General features: G+C 44.8%; 1 protein-coding gene across 4 annotated transcripts in view; it reads left to right on the forward strand.

The window, feature by feature from the left end:
• The window catches only part of FAM13C (family with sequence similarity 13 member C), a 130,236-nt gene that overhangs the window by 76,713 nt on the left and 37,537 nt on the right, over positions 1–15,986 (forward strand). For all 4 annotated transcript variants that reach the window (XM_061181740.1, XM_061181720.1, XM_061181734.1 and 1 more), the window contains 2 exons: positions 540–597; positions 13,231–13,315. In XM_061181740.1, coding sequence (XP_061037723.1) covers positions 540–597; positions 13,231–13,315 — 143 coding nt within the window. The remainder of the gene's footprint in view (positions 1–539; positions 598–13,230; positions 13,316–15,986) is intronic.

Raw genomic sequence — 15,986 nt, forward strand, 5'->3', positions numbered from 1 at the left:
GATGGACAGAATCACTGATTTCTTGGAGCTTACATTTTAGCGTGGAAATGCAAATAAACATCATAACTTTAGGTAGTGACAGCGCTAAGAAGAAAATCTAAAGACAGTGCAATAGAGAGTGAAGGGGAGTGATAGTTTGATTAGAGAGATCCGGAAGGACTCATTGGGAGGTGACATAGGAGCTGAGCTGATGCTGCATGCTGGGCAGAGTCAGCTTTGTGAAAATCTGGGGGGAAAGCAAGTGTGAAGATATGAACAGGGAGCCAGCACTGTGTGTTCAAGAAACTGAAGGCCAGAGAGGCTGGAGGGTAGAGGACAAGGGTGAGAGTGATAGGAGGTGGGACAGGAGGATTGGCAGAGTTCAGACACTGTAATGTGTTGCAGACCATTATAGGCAGTCTGGATTTTGTTCTTTGGGCAGTGGGGTACCACTGAGGGTTTTTAACAGGGGTGTGGTCAGATCTATAGCTGCCAACTTCAAATGTACATTGTTGAAAGGTTTCTTTTAAATGGAAATACTTTTTCTTTGTGTTTTATAGAATAGACCAGAGGGCGGCCGTGTGGCCAAAGGATGAAACTCAGCAGGACCTCAATGAGGTAGGTGCAGTCATTGCTGGTTGTATGAACGTGAATTCGTCAATCGTGAAATTTATTATTCTTTTTCCTAGTACTAGGAATTTATTCTGATTAAAACTTTAAATGTTTTTACTCTGAAGTGAACGTGTTTTCCTTGCACTTCTTTGGGTGCTGTTTCTCCTTGCTCTGGAGCAGATACATTTAAAATATAATTTGCAAGACTGCACAGTATGTCTTGGAACTAAACCAAGTCCAGCAGTCATTTCATTATGCTTCTTTCAACTTTGCTTCAGGATTATATAACCATGGTTGTGACAGTTACATTTGTAAAATTTTCTCTTAATTTTATTTTATCTTCCCAACTCCTGCTTTTTCTAATGCCCTTTGCAGTCTCAAATATGATCATGCTTACCATTTTTCCATGGAGTGTGATATAGTTTGGTATTTGCAAAATGGTCCTCTAGTATGCTTTGAGACGTTGAAGCCACATTTTCCAATGCAAATGGTTTCCCACTGAACTGGACATCACAGTGTTAAGCTTGTTCTAGATTTTCTTTGAAATATATAATTTAATTCTCCCATTGGAAATCAGTATAATATAATTAGGATCCCTGTTGTGAATGCCTTAGCTTAAGACATTGGTTTGGAATACTCTAATTTCTCTTGCCCTCATTGTATAATTAAGGAGCAGTGGGTGGTATGTCTGACTAAGATCATGGCAAAAAGAATGAAAAGACTTGATGTTCAGATGCCAGGAAGAGAAATGATGGGCTTCAGGCAAATTGTTCGTCATTTGATGCCATCTCTCCTCCGCCTCCAAAAATATGACAGTTAATTGAACTTAGGTGGTTTTCCTTTTTCTTTTTTACTGTAGAACTTGGCATAAATGAGTAGCCAAAGGTAAGCCAGGTGCCTAATTAAACCCAGTTAAATAAATGACTGAAGTTGTGGAAAATGTCCTAAAGATAACAACACAGAACCCTGCTTGTTATTCCTTTGTGCATTGGAGACAGTCTTCAGATTCCACAATCTTGCCTGTGGTAAAAAGAGTGAAAAAAGGTTTGAGAGAAAAAAGGCAAGAGCCTGAATCAGTGAGCACAGCTGTTTGCCCCACTGGGAATAAGCAAAATGCTGGTTGTAAAGAAGCACTGACTTGTTTTGACATAAGTGACTAGAAAAATGAGGTGATTGTAAGAGTCAAGCTGTGATAGGTTTCAAGTATTTGGGAGAAACTCTGATTTGTGAGCTGCAACCCCATGAGAATGTGAAGATGACTTGAGCATTCTCAAATTACAGTTGCAAAATGCTCTCTTTGAAAATCTGCTTTTCTGTATTCCTTCATGCTATTGTACTTGCAAATTACATGAAATGTGCTAGTTCACTGCTCTGGGATTACATGGGTGCAGGAGTGCTGATTGGAGACAGGCCTCTGAAAGAGCAGTCAGCACCAGATTGTAAATACGCGCTCTTCCGTGAAAAAGTGGTGATGCTGTTCCAGACTGGTTGATAACAGTGTGTGCTCAAGTGGAATTGTTCCAGTCGGGATAAATCAGATGTGCAGATCATGTTGTGGCTAAGATTTGGGGGCTGGAGGAAACCTTAGGAAAGCTTGAGCAGGGGCAGCTCATGGTCCAAGGCCATGGAGGGAGGGTTGACTCATTCAGACTCATTGATGGAGACGTCCGATAGAGTGGGAACATATTAAACTCGGTCTTGCCTAGCATTTCCCAAACTTAGAGAACACCAAACTCTTTCATGGAATAACCCCATAATAACATTTCTTTAGGCAACAGACTCTTATGGAATAAAGGTGGGAAATACTACCTTAATATTTTTAATGCACATAGAAAATACATATAGAAAAGTGCACGTGTCATAAGTGTATGGCTGGATGAATTCTCACAAAGTGTGTAACCAGCATCAAGAAACAGAACATCATTAGCATCCAGACGCCCTTATTTAATTCCTTCCATTCACTCTTCCCCTGTAAGGATAACTATTCTTCGGACTTAAGTAGATTTGTTTTGTCTCTTTTTGAATTTGTTATAAATGGGCTGGACGTACTCTTTTGTGTCTGGTTTCATTTACTCAGTATTTTGTTTATGAGATTCATACGTGTTTGGCACGTAGTTTTAGCTTTCATTCTCCTTGCTGTAACCCATTGTATGGTGGTTTCTAGTTTTTGACTCATGATCAGTTGCTACTAATTGTACTTTTTAAAAATGAACTCTCTTTCAGTCTCTTTGTACAGCTGATTTTTTATAGAAGTATTCCTTCCATCTCCAAGTGGATATGTAAGGTAGAATTTTTTGTTATGCTACCTATCTTCATTGCTCTTTGCCCCTTTTATTTATTTATTTTAAATTTTTTTATTTATTTATTTTTGGCTGCGTTGGGTCTTCATTGCTGCGCGCAGGCTTTCTCTAGTTGTGACGGGGCGGGGGCTACTCTTTGTTGCGGTGCATGGGTTTCTCTTGTTGCGGTGGCTTCTCTTGTTGCGGAGCACGGGTTCCAGGCACGTCGGCTCAGCAGTTGCGGCGCATGGGCTCAGTAGTTGTGGCCCAAGGGATTAATTGCTCCACGGCATGTGGGATCCTCCCAGACCAGGGCTCGAACCCGTGTCCCCTGCATTGGCAGGCGGATTCTTAACCCCTGCACCACCAGGGAAGCCCCTGTCCCTTTTATTTATATACCACAGCCTCCAACACACAGCCTTCTAGTTCTTTAAAAAGAACCCACTAGTTCCATATCTGCTCTCTTCCTTCCATTCCAACTTGCAAGTCTAAAGTAAAAAAACAGTTTCTTGAGCATTGTAAGAAGCATGGTCCACAAATACTTTCCAGATGTTTCTATGGACCCTAATGTTGTAATTGTCGATTATAGCAATTTTAAGATGTTACATATGTGCTTTATATTTTCTCCAAATTTCACATCTCGTATTTCACATCTCGTATTTCACATCTACTTTTTAAACTTCTTAATTCCACTTGCTCTGTCACAGATAGATGGGGCTCAGCTATATTTGATTCCAGAGCTGGTGCTTGACCCGAGCTCTCCTCTATGTAGTAAGGTGATACATGATGTGACATAGCTACCTATGAGCATCTGTCTCTGGGTGTGTTCCCAGTACTTTCCCAGTGAACTGAAAAACTCATTTCTTATTTCTACTGGTTGTGAGTATAGATCTGATTCCTGCCAGCCTCGCTTTTCTTTTGCCAGTCTCAAGCTCCTAGTTTTTGACCTTGGGTCTCTTGATAGGACTTGCCTCTCCATTCCATGAGTTTTGGTGTCTCTGGGAGTATATACTACAGGAGTTGGTTTCTGAAAACCTGATTAAGTGTCCATTCTGGCATTGAGCTGAACTTTCACACTCTGCCTCTATAAGACATCAGGAGATTTTATTTGTTGGGGTCCCCTGGATCCTGTTTGGAAAATATCTGCCTCTGTAAAACATCAGAAGATATTATTTGTTGGGGTGTCATAGATCCTGATTGGAAAATATTCTAGACTTGAGATCGTCAATGTCTAATCCACCTTGATCCTTGGTTTTAGTCATTTCCCCGTGTCCATATAATCAATAAGCAGTCAATAGTTCAAAAAGTTGCTTGAAGGATAAAATGAGAAAAAATATGGTTTTCCCTCTCCACATCCTAGTAGATCCCATTCCTGGCTTCAGTTTCATTTAAGTAAAATAACGGATATATGAAGAAAATGAATGGATCTCCCCTTCCCTGAGAAAACATGCCATATTGGGTCCTCCTACTACTTTTTCCACCTCCCAGACTGCATATCATAAAGCATCCCATCAACTTCTTTTAGTTTTTCATTTGTGAAATTGAGGCAGGTTTTGAATTGGGTTAACTCTAGGACTGCTTTCAGTTTTAACACTCACTGATTCCACCTTTTTTTGTTTTTTTTTTCATTTTCCCAACGCTTGTAGAATTTAGTCATAGGTTCCCATGACGGTTGGAATGAGGCAAATTGTGCCCCTTTTTGAGTGTATGTGCACATGTCTACGTGTGGGTCTCCATGTGAAGGATTTGATTGTCTTTTTATTACCATCCATAGTTTAGCATATAGATATGTTTTGGCATCAAGCCATATCAGACCTCCAGATGGTACTTACTGTTTTGTTTGAGATGTGTTTCTCCCTCAAATTGTTTTAATTTTGAGAAAATGGTCTAGCAAGAGGCTTATTCAGGCCCTTGATACTCCTGAGTTGGCTGAATGGTATTTTTTTCTGTAGGAATAGACAGCTGTCTTTTTCTATTGAAATGCAAACCCAGTCTATAGGGTTGGGCCTTAGATCAGAATTGAGTGAGAATTTTTTTTCCAATATCTGGGTTTTCTTCCTTGTGACTGAAAGTCAATTCAAGCTGGCTTTCATAAATAACAGGATTTTATTGATTCACACGCCTGAAACTTCAGGATCAGGATAGGCTTCCCAAATGGCTAGATCCAGGGATTAAAGACTCGTCATGTAGATGCCGTCTCTTTCCATTTTGACTCTGCTTTCCTATATTGACCTTATCTTTGGGTTGACTCCTCTCTAGGGACACACTGTTCTTACAGCTAGTAATTCCAGTGTATATTAATTTTCTATTACTGTGAAACAAATTCCCCAAAGCTTAACAGCTTCAAACACCCATTTATTAGCTCACAGTTGTGTAGTTCATAAATTTGAGTAGACTCCATTGGATTCTCCGCTCAAGGTCTCACAAAAATGAAAACAAGGCATTGGCTGTGATAGACTCTTATCTGGAGGTTCCAGAGAAGAGTCCATGTCCAAGCTCATTCAGGTCATTGCCTGAATTTACTTCCTTGAGGTTGTAAGACTGTAGACCCCATTTCCTTGTTGGTCAGCATCTGGGGGGTAGCTCTCAGCTTCTAGACACTGCCTGCATTCCCTCTCACATGGGCCCCTTCATCTTTGAGCCAGCAGCACCAAATCCTTCTGTGCTCCAAATCTCTGTATTGTTGTATTCTGCCAGCTGGAAGAAACACTCTGCTTTTAAAAGGCTCACCTGATTGGGTCAGGTCCATCCAAGCAATCTCTGTATCCTTGGTCACCTGAGTTAGGACTTTAATTATATCTGCAAAATCTCTTCATAGCAGCATCTAAATTCGTGTTTGATTGGGTAACCAGGGTACAGGAATCTTGGGGGCCATCTTTAAGATTCTGCCTATCACACAGTAGAAATGGAGTCCTTTCTAGATCCATAAAGTTCCATACTTGAGTCTCATTTATCTGGCTTGTGACTTGTAGCCCATTCTTGAACCAACCACTATGACCTTGGGAAACTATTGAAGTCCATTCCATGAGTTGAAAATGAGACATATTCTATTTTTTGAAAATCCGCATCTTATCATGTAGAAAATTGCAGAGTCCTGTATTAAAACGTGAGTTTATAGAACTGTATTATTTTCTCCCAAACATCTTGTTTTTATTGTTTATTTAATAAAGTAAACATATTGAGGATATCACAGACAGGTAAAACTAAGTACACGACTCCCTCTTCCTAGGTTGAAATCAAATCATCTGGCTGGAAGGAAATTTGGTTTGGGTTATCATGTGTGGTGGCAAGGTTGCCCTTGTTTAAGAAAGAAGTGCTGCTATTATCAGAATAGGACCTGGATCCTCTTATCAACAGAGGACTACTTGAAGTGAATAGCTTGTTCTCTTATATTGAATCTCTCCATTGGGTAGTGCAGGACAGTGAGGGCTGACCATCCTGAGGAAGCTGGGATGGGCTGAGCCGAGGTGTGCTGGTCTTCAGTTAGACTTGGCTGCAAAGCACACTGGGACATAAGCAACACAGGCCCCACGGGGATTAGCCAAATGCCCAGTGTCCCTAGGGATGGGGTGAATTTGGCGTTTTTTTGTAGCCATCACCATTGGAGGAAGTCCCACTTCTTTTGGCAAGAACATCCAGAGGACGGCAGCAGCAGTTCAGGAGGGAACACTGCCTTGCTTCTGAGCACCCCATACTTTATACTTCCTGATGTGGAGGTCCCGTTCCAAGGAGGGGGGTACCAGGGCTGGAGGCCAGTGAGGCTGTCAGAAGGCTGGAGGCAGGGAAAAGCTATTGTTCCTGGGACAGGTAGAGCTAAACAGGCAACCAAGGCAGCATTTAGGGTGGGTCAAGTCCCTAGGGAATAGGGCAGTATTTCTCAAAGTGTGGACCTTGGACCTCCTGCATCTAAGTGACCCTGCCCCAGGCCACAGAATCCGAGTCTGTCCCTGCCTGGGAGCGTACATCTTTAACAAACTCCTCAGTGATTCGTAAGCATTTTAAAATTTCTGAACCAGGGCAGCAAGGAGGCTTGAAATTGGATACTCAAAAGGGCCTCCCAAGTACTGCCTAAAGGGTCCAGGCAAACAAAACTAATATTCAATGGCAGGCTTTTTATGGTTGGCTCCTATTCTACTCATTGTGCCAGGTACAGCCGTGGACAATGGCAGCATGCTACCAGCCCTTCTGGAGCTGGAAAGAGCTAATAAACAGGTAGAGAAATAAATAAAATTCTATATTATAGTGAGTGTTGGGAAGGAAAAAACCAAGATGCTAAAAGAGACATTGGGGGGCCCTCTTTGGAGGAGGTAATGAGAACTGGCTCAAGATTTGATGGAAATTTGACTGTGAAGCAACTACAGCTGAATTCAAGGCCTGGGGAGGTAGGGGCAGGGAGCAGATGGAAAGGAGGGGTGGGGTGCGTGCGCGCGTGCGTGTGTGTGTGTGCGCGCGCGCGTGCGTGTGTGTGCGTGTGCGCGCGCGCGCGTGTGTGTGTGTGCGCGCGCGCTCGTGTGTGTGTGCGTGTGTGTGTGTGCGTGTGTGTGTGCGCGCGCTCGTGTGTGCGTGCGTGTGCGCGCGCGCTCGTGTGTGTGTGTGTGTGTGTGTTGGGGTGGAGCCTACACAGGAAACAGGAAAGCTCAGGGAAGAGAGTGGTAAATAGAAATGGGGTTGTTTGGGGACCCTGTTGTATCCTCTGTTTTGAGAAGATTTCCAGTGTGATTTTGCCACAGAGAATCTATGCACAGTTCTTGGATAGATAGAGGGATGGGAGAGGGTCACGAAACCGCTTCACAGAAATTAAAAGTAAGCTGTCTCTGCTCTGGAACTGGTGAATTGCAGACAAAGGCATCCTAAAATAGTATTCCACCATCCAGCCTGTGTGGGTGTTCTCCATTCCAACCAACTAAAGTGGGACCCGGTAATTGTAGAGGAGAGAAAATGAGTAGAGTATTTTCTAAAACAAGTCGCGTATTTTCCATTATGTAAAAGAGAAAAATTAGCTTGTAGAAAACCATACCTAGGTTTCACGGACGTCTCTCTGGTTTCTTTGATGACCAGATGGGAGAACTGGGGAAGCAGAGGTAGGCATTGTTCTTTAGAGGATCCATCAGCCTTTGTTCAGTTTTCCTGCAGATCGTAGAGAGGATCCATTAGCCTTTAGAGGGTCCATCAGCCTTTGTTCAGTTTTCCTGCAGATCGTAGAGACCCATTCAGGGAGACTTTGGATGTAAACCTGGAAAAGCCAGCTGGCTGGCCTCAGGGAGGGGCTGGGGGCAGCCTGACAGGGACCAGGAGGCCCCCCCTCCCCCCCACCCCGGCCCCCGAGCAAGAGAAGGGCCGGAGGTAGCACTAGGGCCACAGTGGTTGGCTGCCCTTCATTTTTCTATAGGGGTAAAGCTTATTCCTGCATAAAAGGTCACCAAGTCAGGCAAGGTTGGAGAGTGAAACAGCTGCTTATTCACTCTGTCTGCGGGCTTGTGGTGTCTTTCCTCCATCACCCTATGACAGTAATAACTGGCATTATTGTTTGATTTGTTTGCTTGTGTAGTAGCCATCTCCCCACTAGACTGGAGCCCCATGAGGAAGGGGCTGACATCAGTCTCACGCTCCAGAGCCCAGTGTATCTCTTTGTGCATTGAGAGCTGCTGGAGCCTGGGAGCTGCACGTGTGCTGGTACAGCTGCTGGGGGCATGAGCCTCACGTGTGTGATGCAAGCTGTGCTCCAGCCTTCTCAGGGGAGGCTCTATGGGGCTCAGCCCTGATGGGACAGGCTGGATTCCTCCTGTTGCCCACTGGAAGGACATGTATGTGACAGTGGCGTAGATTGCTCATAGGTAAAGACTCCAGCTTCCCCTGTCGTGCGTTCTCTGGTCACCAGGCTCCATCCCACACAGGGCGTCCAAGCCTCCACTCTCTCCCTGTGCTGAGGAACAGCAGGTGGTCCTCAGGTAAGGGGTCAGTGAGGGATGGGGAGGGACATAGTTGATGACAGTTGGTGTGCAGAGTTTCTTCCATTCGGCCTCCTGGTCCTCAATTCCAGCAGTTTATGTTTTCCCTTCTCCTTGGATGTCTTCTTGTCCCTCGAGACCTTCATCTCCTCTCTCCTGTTCCATTTGCCACTCTGTTCTCCCCCATTCCTTTAAGCTTCCTCCTATCTGGTATCTGAGAGAGGAACAAACCAGCCGTGCAAATGGATCTCCTTCGACGCTCGGAGCGCCGGTTTGGCTTCAGTATGAGTACAAGTGAGGGAGGAGGAGGGCGGGGAAGACGGGTGAGAACCACCTGTGACTACTCCCAGTGGTAACTGGTCTCAGCATTACACCCCACTCTGGGGGAGCAGAGAGTCCTCAGAACGTGACCTGACGAGCTCCTCTGCAGTGAGATTCTTTGCTGTTGATTTGTGTTGTGTGAACACGTGGTTCAGTTCCACAAACACCTTCCAAGCATCCATTCTGTCAGGTTCTGTGCACCAGCCTCAGTACACGGACATGTTTGCTTTCCTTTCCTGGAAAGTTGGAAGGGAACTTTCAAGTCACGTAGTCTCAGGTCCTTCTTGGGCAGATGCAGGGTGAGGCCCTGGGAGTAGAGTGATGAGTCAAGGTCAAGAGATGCTATGGGGTCTGGCCTCCCACACCACCAGCCCTCTGCCCAGCAGCCCCCGGGGTTTGGAGATGAACGTAATAACCATGGAGTCCAGTGCTTGAGTGTTTCCCACGTGCTGATGCTGTGCAAAGTGCTCTGTGTGCCTTCCCTTGTTTAACTCTTCGAGCAGGTGCCACTGTCACTGTCATTATTGCCTCTTTTTATGCATGAGGAAATTAAGGCTTAGAATAGCCAAGATTCTTGCCCCAAGTCAGCTGCATAGTACGTAGCAGAGATGGCCTCTGGTTCGGTGTGAAGGCCGTGTCCTCCCCTGCTTTGTAGAATCTACAAGAGCACGTAGAGTTTATAGGAGGTGGCTGGTTCCACGTCCTCCCTCTAAACGTAGAGAAGGACTGGTTTTCTTTCTTTTTTACTTTTTGTTTTTTAAAATTGTGGTAAAATAGATACAACATAAAATTTAATGTTTTAACCATTTTAAAGTATACAGTTCAGTGGCATTAAGGACATTCACATTGTTGTGCAACCATCACCACCATCCGGCTCCAGAACTTTATTTATCTTCCCAACCTCAAACTCTGTACCCATTAAACACTAACTCCCTTTCCTTCCCCACCAGCCCCTGGCAACCACCATACTACTTGCCATCTCTATGAATTTTACTGCTCTAGATACTTGTCCTTTTGTGACTGGCTTATTTCACTTAGCATAATAACCTCAAGGTTCATTCATGTCGTAGCGTGTGTTAAAATTTTCTTCCTCTTTAAGGCTAAATAACATTCCACTGTATGTATATATCACATTTTATTTATCAGTTCATCTGCTGATGGACACTTGGGTTGCTTCCAACTTGTATTAATCTGCTAATACCCTATTAGGACTGCCATTAAAAAAAAGATACCAGAGACTCGGTGGCCGAAACAGCATTTATTATCTCACAGTTCTGAAGGTAGGAAGTCCAAGATTAAGGTGCCGGCAAACTTGGTTTCTCCTGAAGCCTCCTCCTTGGCTTGCAGATGGCTGCCTTTTCACTGTGTCCTCACATGGCATTTCCTCTGTGTATGTGCATCCCTGGTGTCTCTCTCTCTCTCTATAAGGGCACTGGTCATATTGGATTAGGGCCTCACCCTTATGACCTTATTTTACCTTGATTGCATCTTAAAATCCCTGTCTCCAAATATAGTTACATTGGGGGTTAGGGCTTCAATATATGAATTTGGGGGAGACAATTCAGTCCATAATACATTTCTTGGTTATTGTGAATAATGTTGCCATGAACATGGGTATACAAATATCTGTTAGAGTCACTGCTTTCAATTCTTTCAGTGGGTTTGCTGGATCATACAGTAGTTCTGTTTTCAGAATTACCATATTTGAGGAACTGCCTATTTTTAGAAATACCTATTTGTGGAACCACCAAACTGTTTGCTGTTGCAGCTGTACCATCTTACATTCTCACGGCATTATTTCTTAATTTTCAGAATAGTTTTGCTCTTTTTGAGAGGTCACTCCAGTCACTCCAATGTCCAAAGTCCTTCAGTAGGAAGCTTGCCTGGAATCATTCTTTTTGCTTCCCAGATGCTTGGGTAGTAAATCTTTCCAGAAACTTGGTGCCCTTGCTCCTTCTGTACCTCCTGTCAGTAGCCTTGGGCTCTTGCTTCCACACTTAGCTTCTGGGAAAACATCCCAGAGAGGAAGAAGAAGCTATAAAAAAATGGCCTGGTGTCAGGCAGATGCTTCATCCCAGCTGTGGGCTCCCAGGCAGCAGCCCCTGAGCACAGGGAGGTTTGAACTAGGTCCTGCTCCGTCTCTGAGCTGAGCAGAGGAGGGGTCCTGCGCCTGCGAGGGACCTGCCACTTTCAAACTGGCCGAGAGACAGCAGATATAAGACATTACTCAGTGAGCAGCTGTTTTTAAAATTTTTTTACTTATTTTTTTTAACATCTTTATTGGAGTATAATTGCTTTACAATGGTGTGTTAGTTTCTACTTTATAAAAAAGTGAATCAGTTATACATATACATATGTTCCCATATCTCTTCCCTCTTCCGTCTCCCTCCCCCCCACCCTCCCTATCCCACCCCTCTAGGTGGTCACAAAGCACCGAGCTGATCTCCCTGTGCTATGCAGCTGCTTCCCACTAGCTATCTGTTTTACATTTGGTAGTGTATATATGTCCATGCCACTCTCTCACTTCATCCCAGCTTACCCTTCCCCCTCCCTGTGTCCTCAAGTCCATTCTCTACATCTGCATCTTTATTCCTGTCCTGCCCCTAGGTTCTTCGGAATCTTTTTTTTTTTTTAGATTCCATATACATGTGTTAGCATACGGTATTTGTTTTTCTCTTCTTAGTGAGCAGCTTTTAAAACACTGCTGTGGGTTCGTATGTACTCACATCAACAGCATGATGAGGGTATGTGTGAGGGGAGGGGTTGGGACATGAGGAGGTGCGGGGCGGGGGTGTGTATGTGAGGTGAGGTGTGAGGGTGTCAGGGCACGAGGGGTGGGGTAGGGTGTGAGAGTGGGAGATGGGAATGAGGGTGTATCTGGGGCAGAGTGTGTGTGTGATAGGGCGTGAGGGTATGTGTGGGCCACGGGCCGGGGCGGTGTGTCTGGAGTGGGATGTGGTGTTGGTTATGAGGGTGTGTTACGAGGGTGGTTATGAGGGGAATAGGTTATGTGAAGGCGGGCTGTCAGCAGGTGCTTGGGTGCGTGTGTGCGCATGCGTGTGTCGCAGGATCAGAGCAGGGAAAAGGACGCACGGCTCCGCTCCGGGTAGCCCCCCACCCCCCACCAGGAGCTCTGGGGCCTGCAGAGCTGCCCTATCGCAGGGGACTGGGGCCCCAGCCAGGGACTCGGCGTGACTCACTTTCACCTGGTTGGGGGAATGAGTTTGCCGGGGCGTCTGCATCACGGCAGCATACGTGCGTCAGTCTGTCTGACTTTGCTCTTATTAAGAACCGCGGGAGGAATTTAAAATGAGAAAGGAGGAGGGGGAGTGGGGAGTTTGTGCTGGCAGTGATGAACGGTAAACTGCTTCTCCCTCAGTAGCTGGGTCAGACTGAGGGACCAAGGTCATCTCCCTCCGTCCCTCCACTCTGTTCTTGGTAAAAGGCAGCTGTATCCATTCCATGTGAGAAAAGTAACTTTAGAAGACACACACACACACACACACACACACACGCGCACACACACACACACACACACCCCTACAGGCACGCACACACCCCACACGCAGATGCAGATAAGGGAGCCCCGAAGCACCTCCCAGCTGCCAGGCGGCCTCTGCAGCAGTAACTCTGTGCACTGCGGGCTTTTATGAATGGTAGCCTGGGAGGGGCCTAATGTCATTCGCTCCTGATGTCAGCACAATGAATGAAACACTTGCAAAGCGTAAAGGCTCAACCACTGGGGAAGCAGATACCTTCTCAGACTGGTTCTCCGGGTGCAGTGTCTCTTGCTGACGAAATCACCAGTCCCATGTGTCACAGATAATCAATATACGTTAGGATTGACGTGAAGCAGAAACAGAGACTGCCTGTGGAAGAACACGCCTCTGATGCTGGCACAACCAGCCCTGCCTGAAGCAGCTGAGGCCGAGACCCCCTTCCTGCCAGGCGCCGGAGAAAGGAGCTGCAGACCCAGCGTTGCTTCAGGATCTAACTGAGCCAGCCAGATGTTCTGCTTTTGCTGGCAGAATCCCTTGCTGAAGCTCCAAGCCCTGGAAACTGATCTGTGCTCTGCCTTTTTGACACACCAGGAAGAAGCCGCTCAGGTGCACGGAGTCAAGGATCCAGCCCCAGCGTCCAGCCAGAGTGCACCTGCTGAGGGGGCAGACGCCACAGGTAAGAGCCTGGGCTCGAGGGGGAGGGGTCCCCGTCTGTACTCACAGGGTAGTTCTACCTCTTGCTGCTTCCTCCTAAACCTGGCCCCATGGGAAACGGTGCCTGGTGCACCGGGGAGCTGAGAGGGAGCAGGAGGCATGAAGATGTGCTGGAATCTAGGTCTCCCTCTCTAGCCGGGGGCCAAGAGTCAGACTTCCAGACGTGGTGTCAGGTGAAAAGCACCCATAATAACTGGTCTTCGTTTTCCTATTTGGTCTCCTGTGACACACAAGTGGCATGTTTATATATCACTGGATTTAGATCATCTGTGCTGTCTTGAGACTCAGCTCATGATATTTTTGAGGGATTAGGGGAGTTTCCACCTCGCTACTTCGTTTCTTCTGTTAACTGCTTGTAAGATGATCCATCAGTCCAGGGAAGGTGGAGGTGAGTGACACAGCTCCTTCCGATACTATATTGTCTTGTTCTGTCTCATTTTTTAGCATTAATTTCTGTGTTGAAAAGTCTCAAACTTGGGTCTCATTTGGCTGTTAGTTTCTCTAGTTTTAATCTCGGGGATAGTAGGTTGGCTAGCAAGCAGAAGGCAAATCAGTGCTCCCAGGAAGACTTTGATGGGAAAGAAATACTAAATTTATATGGGTAGAAATGAGAGCACAGCTTATCTTTTCTAACACCAATGGGTCACAGGTTTGCACACTGGTTTCTGAGTGGATGGTAGAAATAGGCTTAGGTGAGCTTGCTTCATGAGATGTCCTTTATCTCCAGGAATTGAAGGAAGAGATTTATGAAGGTAATCTGTATCCGTACCATTAGCAATAGTGCATTGAAGATATTACTGTTTAAAACAGACCCGCATGGTCTAAGTAGGCAAAACAGCCATCTCCAGTGTTTGAATATGTATTAATAATAGTGGCTAATAACAGCTAGTAATAGTAGCTACTATTATTATGGAAGACTTTCTGTGATCCAGGCACTGTTCTAAGCACTTCATAGCTATTAATTTAAATCCTTAAACCTGTGAAATAATACTATTCGTAGTAAGGACGCTGAGGCCTAGTGTGGCCCTGCTGGTGAGTGGTAAATTACTTCCCTATGGATGCAGGTGGCCAGTTGGCTGTCCTTGTCGCCTGGTGCGCTCCTCTGCTCTGTTGGCCATTGTGTTTGGATGAGATGCAAGTACCATCGGGTAGGAGCCAGTGTCAAGCCAGTTAGGGATTTGAGTCAGATTATTAGACAATGCCCTTCTTCTACCAACCCCATATTCCACACCCTGTAAACAACATACAAAACACAGAGAGAAGTCCCAAGCCAAATACAAATTAACTTTTGAATTGTCTGATGCTTTGTATAGCTTCACAAGTATCTGGCAAAGACTGTTTAATAAAATATTTGCTGCATGTTGGATATGGAGATACATATATAGATATATACACACACATATACATATATGTGTATATATACATATTTTATCATGACTTTTATGCGTATGTGTCTTATTTTTTCCAAAGGTCAATAATAGTTTTACGTTTTCTCATTCTGGATGGACGGGATTTTGAATAAACTTATTAACACATTCTTTATAAAATAGAAATATGTACTAAGTTTATGTAGGGATCACCCACACAAAGGAACCATCAATATATTCCATGTTAGGTGTCAAATGGCAGAAATGGGCAAAAGGCTCTTTCTAGAGGAGGCCTGTAGGCTGGATGCTGGATTTTCCAAAATGTAGGTGAATCTGAGTTACGCCAGGGTCCTTCCAAGAGAGTTTATGAAAAAGAGAGGCTTCCACTCTGGGGTGTGTGTGTGTGTGTGTGTGTGCGCACGTGTGCACGTGCACACATGCTCATGTGCGCTAGGCAAGAACAGCTCCTGCAAGTTTTCAAAGATAAAACCCATCCTGATGTTTTTGGCCTTTGCAGAGCTTATGAATAAGGAGTCTCGTTTAGCTAAAATGACTGCATGGGAATTGATGCAGGGAAAGTGAAGAAGTCCCAGTCTCTATTTTGGACCTTGGAATGCTTTATTTGGCCCATGTTTCACTGTAATTTTATTAGAAAAAAAATACCTTTGACACAATCTATAAACCGCCTACTAGATGTTTTCAGGGACCTAAGGAGTTTCTTCATTTGGCAGGAATATTGCCAAAGTGATAAGCATTTGAAAGAGGCCTTCACAGTTCAATTTATGGGATAGTGTGGTCTCATTGGCTTCCAAGACACACTCTTCTAGGAAGGCCATGCATTTTCTAGTCCACGTGTCACTCAGAAGGGAGAAATTTATGCTCGTATTAGATCAGCTGTTCTTAACTCAGGGCCTGTGAATGGATTTCTTGAGTGATCTTTGAACACCTGGAAACTATAGTTTTGTGTGTGTGCATAAAGCCCTGATGATAGTGTGATTGCATAGATTAGCACAGATGCCGTAAGTCTGTAAAAGATGACAGTAACTTAAAAAAGTAGTTTTTCTCTTAAAGTCTAGAATCTAGCCCTGGGCCTTGGATGTCTATAAATATTGGATTAGTGATTGTTGATGTTAATATTTGGTATAAGAAGGACAAAATCCCACAAGGGATTTTTACAGGAATATCTGGATATAATATGCTATTAATTAACCATTCAAAGCAAACATTCAGAAATATAAATTGTGATTTAAGTAGGTTTCAGCCTTA

This window comes from Eubalaena glacialis, chromosome 1, assembly GCF_028564815.1.
Source record: "Eubalaena glacialis isolate mEubGla1 chromosome 1, mEubGla1.1.hap2.+ XY, whole genome shotgun sequence".
Taxonomy (NCBI): domain Eukaryota; kingdom Metazoa; phylum Chordata; class Mammalia; order Artiodactyla; family Balaenidae; genus Eubalaena; species Eubalaena glacialis.